This window comes from Physeter macrocephalus, chromosome 2 (assembly GCF_002837175.3).
Source record: "Physeter macrocephalus isolate SW-GA chromosome 2, ASM283717v5, whole genome shotgun sequence".
Lineage (NCBI taxonomy): Eukaryota > Metazoa > Chordata > Mammalia > Artiodactyla > Physeteridae > Physeter > Physeter macrocephalus.
Window position 1 is genome coordinate 74,832,693 of NC_041215.1, and position 7,293 is coordinate 74,839,985.

The 7,293-nt window shown below is 40.9% G+C and overlaps 1 protein-coding gene across 3 annotated transcripts in view; it reads right to left on the reverse strand.

Moving 5' to 3' along the window:
- ABCB11 (ATP binding cassette subfamily B member 11) overlaps positions 1 to 7,293 on the reverse strand; it is a 94,391-nt gene that overhangs the window by 65,975 nt on the left and 21,123 nt on the right. For all 3 annotated transcript variants that reach the window (XM_024122315.3, XM_024122314.3, XM_024122313.3), the window contains exons 7-8: positions 4,139 to 4,310; positions 1,111 to 1,235 (exon numbers count right to left, since the gene is read on the reverse strand). In XM_024122315.3, coding sequence (XP_023978083.1) covers positions 1,111 to 1,235; positions 4,139 to 4,310 — 297 coding nt within the window. The remainder of the gene's footprint in view (positions 1 to 1,110; positions 1,236 to 4,138; positions 4,311 to 7,293) is intronic.

Below are 7,293 nucleotides of genomic sequence, written 5' to 3' on the forward strand. Positions count from 1 at the left end.
TAAAATCATTCCAAACACAGAGCAGCTTTAGGGAAAGAAAACAACAATAATGCCTGTGTAGTTCCTTACAATTTGCTTCAACCTGGCAATGACAATGTGTTGAAAGGATGATGACTAACAAAGCCTCATAGTTGATTACTTCTTGGATGAGTACAGTGGGGTAAGCTTTGCCCCCCAGAAAAGAATTTTCAACACTAATGTTTGACCATGAGGGGTCTAGTATTATTTGTGTTTGAATTCTCTCATTAAGTCACATGACATGAAAGATAATATCTTCCATAGTGGAGGAAATATGCTAATGCAATTTTTTATGAGAAGTAAGATAACCACAAACAAAAGAAGCAAAAGGAAAAAAAAGAGGATAATCAGAGGTTGTAAATCCTATTCTCTTTTTCATTTGGTGAATTTGGTAGCAACTGAGAATGTGATCATACTAGATCTACAACATATGAAATAAAAGTTTAGTTAAGTTGGTGGCTGTTTTATAAAATCAGTACCTGGCACCCGATAAGCACTCAACACATACTAGATAAATGGAAGAATAAATAAAATCAAAGTTTTGACAACTGTGTTGTTTTGGTCATTTAGGTTTTGATTTTCATTAACAGTTAATCTCCTAGAATGATAGTCTATAATATATCAATGCTAAATTTTATTTGATTAAATGGAAATCTTAGACTTAAAAAGAGCACATAGTACAGTAGCTGAATAAAACACATTGAATAAAAAAGTGCTCAATAAAAATGTGCAAAATTGCATTTTAGATCAGGTAGGCTTTTCCTTAATGTCAGAAGACAGTGTTTTAGACTGGCATGAAGTATGGTGTGTGTACACACACACCATCAGAGTTTGAAACAAATATCCAACCTAAGATGGCTTTCTAAAAGCCACCAACTGCATCATCTTCAAGAACACAGAGCTAAAGGCTTGGGAGTCTTTTGTAGGTGCTTTGACCAATCTAATTGCTTAGCTTAGCTACCTCTTGAACAAAAGCTCCCTCAGGGTACCATATCAAGGTGAATCTGCCACTTTATACAAAATGGGGAAGATTCAGGGTAGTATGCAGATCAACAAAGTTCAGGAAAGTGGCAGACATTTCAATTAACTAACCTTTCAACCTCTTTTTTCTCACCACCATAAGCAGCCACTGTTGGAATAGATGAGATGACTTCATCAGCCACTGCCCCTGCTTTGGCATAGGCCCTCAATTCATGGTCTGTAAACTTGGACACACTCTGAAGTCCAAACGAAAAAAATAAAATGTGAAGACCAGATAATTAGGTAAGTCACTCCGCCATTCACTGATTCATCTAGCAGAGCAAACATGTAGCACAGTTTTTTTTTTTTTTTTTGTAGCACAGTTTAATACAAGACTAGATTCCCACTGGAACAGCGTTTACCGAGGAAAGAATTTGGTCCAAGTTTGAGCCATGTTAAGCCTCATCCATGGGTGTTTGGTTGTTGACATATCAAAATGACTCCATTAAAAGTCAGCCTCAACAAAACTTCTCACAGAGTATGTCCTAAATAGGGCATTCTATGTGACCACAGTGCTTCAGTCATCATATTGATAACGTTTTCAAGTCAAACCATGTCAGAGTTCATTGCTATTGTCCAAAGGCCATGTCACAGTTTACAGACAAATACCACATGCAAAGACCAAAGGCCCATGCAGGTGTCATATTCATTAGAATAAAGAATAAGGGAGAGGTTCTGAGCATGCAAAGGCATGATGCAGCAGAGGTAATTCCATAGGAGAAAGCTTCAGATAAATATTACACCACTTGACTCAACTGTAGGGACTCAACTAACTAGTTTCGCTTTTTACAAAAGGAAAGAAAAAGACATTGCACTTAATATTAAACAATTTAGTTTATCTAAAATTGGACCTGGATTGAGTCCTAGTTAGAATCAACCACCAAAGACTTCCCTGGCACAGATTAAGAAACAAGAAGGGGAAAAAGCAAATGTTGTGAAAGATTAACTGACTCAGAAACCTAAAAATATATATAGTACCCAGACTAAGGGAGTTTATCTTCCAAGTTTTTCCGAATTTTTAGCAGCAAAACCCTTATCAAACAAAATCTTAGACAGAATTTTAACATATAAGATAAGTAAAAGTGGTATTTTATTACAATATATTTATTTCACAAGTCCACATTTTATAAACCTTGTGAATTGAAAGGCAACAATAAAGGAAAGTAAGGCTATTTTAATCAACATTAAAATTTGACTTTGGATGGTATGGCAGTTTTTACCACAATCCTCTTCTAATTTACTTCTGAAATATGTAATGAGCATAGTAATGAGAAAATTAAGTAGTTGCAAATGTTATCAGTTTTTATTGTAATGGCACATTAGAGAATCTCTTGATACTTCAATTAAACTGATATAGGAACTTAAAAGATGTACATTGGGAAATATCTAACAGTTGTTCATGTTTCCCATCATGGGTATATAAAAGTCATACAAAGGCACACAAAAGCTACGATCAGTTCTAATATGTCATATTCTAATATGTCATATATTGCCCCCTCCACCTTTTTTTGTCCTGCTTTTGAATTGAGCTTAGTGAAATTGCTCGTATCATTTTACACAAACATGCACACACCTGAATTCAAGAAGAAACAAGTGCAGAGCCACAACATTCCAAGTCGGTGACACATTTACAAGAAGTTGAAATATGGACACTGAGACGACAAGAGAAACTGTGCTTTGAGCCTACTTGAAATCAAGCTAACCAGTTTATGTTGTTGGTCTCCAACACGTTAAAATGTGACATATGATCCATTTGAGTGTGAATATTAATCTTTTGTGGGTTTGAAGAAAGAGATTAAATTTTTTTGGAGGGGAAAAAATGCTGAATCAAATGTTTGCAGACTCCCCAGTGACCCTCTGTGGAAGTTGAGGCTTCCCTGGAGTGCAGCTGGAAAGCATTTGGTAGGAAAGACTGTTGTAAAACTTGCATGATTTGGTGGATGGGGAAAAAAATAAACGCTAATATCTCTTTAGTAATTAATTCTGTGCCAGATGCCATGCTAAGTGCATAACATGGATAATGCCTTGAGTCATCACAATGACTTTGGGAGGTACTAACCTTATTTTAACAATGAGGAAACTGACATTTTGACAACTTGAACATATCTTTCTTGAGCCAGGTGGTAGAGCCAGGTGGTGACCTAGTTAAGTGGAATGAGCTCTTTGCTATTGTCACTCTGTATTACCTGGGAAATGTTTGAGTAATACAGCCAGTGGAGTGCAGAGAGTATTTTGCTAGAAAATACAGTCATGGAGATCGGTACCTGTTGCTCAATGATGTGAATGTGTGTGCAGCTTTTCACTTAAATTCTATTCTCATTTACAGCAAATTATTAGTGTGCCTGATCCCATGACCTGTTATCTAATGTGGCTGCTCTAAAAGTAAAATAGAATAATTTCTCAGTCCTTGGGAGTGTTTTTTAACTGGGATGACCCCAAATTCCTACTCCTATACTTTTTCTTGGCCTGCATACCTGGGGAATGGAACTGTGACTGGGATACTTCTCTGAATGGGTCAGATAACCCTCTCTCTGAAACTGATCAGATGGAATGGAGAACACAGTGTAATTGCAGAAATCTCTTTTATTTGTTGGGCCTTTCTGAGGGGAGCATCTGAACTTGGGAGACCACGGGAAGCCACAGGCACACTGCAGAGTGAGTGGGGATTTAGAATCAGGCTTCCTTGAATTTGAATCCTATTCTGTCGTTCACTGGCTGCGCAGTTCCAGACAAGTCCCTTTACCTCTCTGAGCCTCCATTTCTTATATTTAAAATGGCATTAATACTTTATACGATTGTTGTAAAATTAGAGATCATGTCCTTGAGGCTCCTAATAGTGCCTGGCAAAATAGTAAATATTCAATTAATGTAGTTGTTATTGTTATTAATACAATAATATTTGTGTTATTAAAACATTATTAATCCCTAATCTAATAATGGAATGTTATTTGATTCTGAGTAATAATCAAACAAAATAAATCAAAATGGTGATAATGATGTTGACAAAACGTACTCAGCAGAAGGGAATCAAGCTTCACATTTTTGGCTGTTTCTCAGTGCAAAAGTCTTCCCATGGAGAGAAGTGAGAAGACATTCTTACCAGACCAATGATGGCTGCTCCAATCCCAATGAGAGGGCTGACAGAGATAATAACCAAGGTCAGTTTCCAACCCCGGTAAAATCCCAGCAGGAACCCACAGACGCTTGTGGTCATGCGCTGAATGAAAATGGCCATGTGGTCAGCAATGGCATCATTGATTTTGTTAATATCACTAGAAACAAGAGAGGCTTTGGTCACTAAAGCTGAATTTGGTCAATTTAATATCTTGCTGAGAAAATACAATCTTTCCTTTCTAAACACTCCTATTTCTGTACCCCATTGCCCTTGGGAAACTTAATAGCTTCTCACATCTTGGAAATTTTGCTGCAGCTTGGGAGTGCAGGAAGCCTCTCCCCTCATAGCCAAGGGAGCGTGTCCTTAATCCAGTTTTCCTGACTGGTGTTCATTCAACATAGGCAGAGACTTTTGGAAACCCTCTTATTTGTCTCTTTCTTTCTTAAAGCTAATATCCTTGGTTTGTCCTAAACAGCCCTTCTTTCCTTTATACCTGCTAAATCTTTTCAGCCTCAAGGTTCTACTCACATACCACCTATTTCATAAAAATTTATATAATCCCTCAGGGAGAAGTAATATCTTCTTTCCTGTGTTTCCATAGCAATGTAATTAATCTGTATATATGTGTATATGTATGTGTATGTAATTATTGCTTTCTGCTTATAGGCAGTATAGAATTATGGTTAACAGCACAGACTCTGGAGCCAGACTCCGAATTTAAACACAAGCTCTTCTTGGGCAAGTTACTTAGACTTTCTGTGTCTCAGTTTCCTCATCTATAAAATGCGGATAAAAACAGAACCTACCTCAGTCGGTAGCAGTGAGGATTAGTTAATACACGTAAAATATTGGGTTGGCCCAAAAGTTCGTTCGGGTTTTTCTGTAACATATGGAAAATCCGAACGAACTTTTTGGCCAAGCCAATATGTAGACCAGTGCCTAGCATATAGTAAGCAATCAATGTATGTTAGCTCTGATTATTTGCTTGAACCCTTTATCCCTCCTACTAGGCTGTAAATTCCTTGATCTCAGGAGCTCTGTGGTATATCTTTATGCCTTGCATAGCGTAAGTGCTCCAGAGTATTGGTTGACGATAATTACATTAAATTCATATTCCTGTGAACGTTCCCATAATCTCTTGTCCAGATGGAGCAAACAAGGCTCAGGACTTGATAGCAAAAAAGGACCTTAGACATTACAGAGAGATTACACAATTGTATTCTAGCAAGGTTAAATATCTGTTCAAGGTCAAAGTAAGTAAAGGGCAGAATGAGTGCCAGAGTCTAGGGGCCCCAACATTCAGTCTGCTTTTATCTTCACTACACTACACACTAACTGTCTTTCATGGGACCTCAAACTTAAATTCAACACGGTTCAATGGTTCTCTTTACTCAGGGCTCATTCAAAAATTATGCGGGGGGCACTATTAATGACCTAAAGTAGTATTTAGGTGTAAACTGGATTTAAATCTAGTTTTTCAGTTTGAATCTTTCTCAAACTATTTTGAATTTTTTTTTGTCATTATATGTGGAAATTATGTCAACAGACAAAGCAAGATAATTCTTTCTAATCATATTGTTTTCCTTATGGGTACGTACATAGATGGTGACATTCCTCAATTTCTTCTTTCAAGATCAAATAACCCTACATCCTTTAAACTCTCTTCTATAATTCTGCATTTCTAGTATTTTAGTCCAGGACCTACAAACCAAATTATAGTATCCCGACTTTCAATTCTTAATAGTCATTTTGGAGGAGCTTCAAGATGGCGGAAGAGTAAGACGCGGAGATCACCTTCCTGCCCACAAATACATCAGAAATACATCTACATGTGGAACAACTCCTATAGAACACCTACTGAACGCTGGCAGAAGACCTCAGACCTCCCAAAAGGCAAGAAACGCCCCCACGTACCTGGGTAGGGCAAAAGGAAAAAGAAAAAACAGAGACAAAAGAATAGGGACGGGACCTGCACCAGTGGGAGGGAGCTGTGAAGGAGGAAAGGTTCCCACACACTAGGAAGCCCCTTCGCGGGCAGCGGCTGTGGGTGGTGGAGGGGGGAGCTTCAGGGCTACGGAGTAGAGCGCAGTAACAGGAGTGCGTAGGGCAAAGCGGAGAGCTTCCCGCACAGAGGAACGGTGCCGACCAGCACTCACCAGCCCGAGAGGCTTGTCTGCTCACCCGCTGGGGCGGGCGGGGCCTGGGAGCTGAGGCTCGGGCTTCGGTCGGATCGCAGGGAGAGGACTGGGGTTGGCTGCGTGAACACAGCCTGAAGGGGGCTAGTGCACCACGGCTAGCCGGGAGGGAGTCCGGGAGAAGTCTGGAGCTGCCGAAGAGGCAAGAGACTTCTTCCTGCCTCTTTGTTTCCTGGTGCGCGAGGAGAGGGGATTAAGAGCGCCGCCTAAAGGAGCTCCAGAGACGGGCGCGAGCCGCGGCTATCAGCGCGGACCCCAGAGACAGGCATGAGACGCTAAGGCTGCTGCTGCCGCCACCAAAAAGCCTGTGTGCGAGCACAGGTCACTATCCACACCTCTCCTCCCGGGAGCCTGTGCCAAGGTCCCGTGATCCAGGGACAACTTCCCCGGGAGAACGCACCGCGTGCCTCAGGCTGGTGCAACATCACGCCGGCCTCTGCCGCCGCAGGCTCGCCCCGCACTCCGTGCCCCTCCCTCCCCGTGGCCTGAGTGAGCCAGAGCCCCTGAATCAGCTGCTCCTTTAACCCCGTCCTGTCTGAGCGAAGAACAGACGCCCTCAGGTGACCTACACGCAGAGGCAGGTCCAAATCCAAAGCTGAACCCTGGGAGCTGGGCGAACAAAGAAGAGAAAGGGAAATCTCCCAGCAGCCTCAGGAGCAGTGGATTAAATCTCCACAATCAACTTGATGTTCCCTTCATCTGTGGAATACCTGAATAGACAATGAATCATCCCAAATTGAGGAGGTAGACTTTGGGAGCAACAATATATATTTTTTTGTCCCTTTTTCTCTTTTACCGTGTGGATGACAGGCTCTTGGTGCCCTAGTCAGGCATCAGGGCTGTGCCTCTGAGGTGGGAGAGCCAAGTTCAGGACACTGGTCCACAAGAGACCTTCCAGCTCCACGTAATATCAAACGGTGAAAATCTCCCAGAGATCTCTATCTC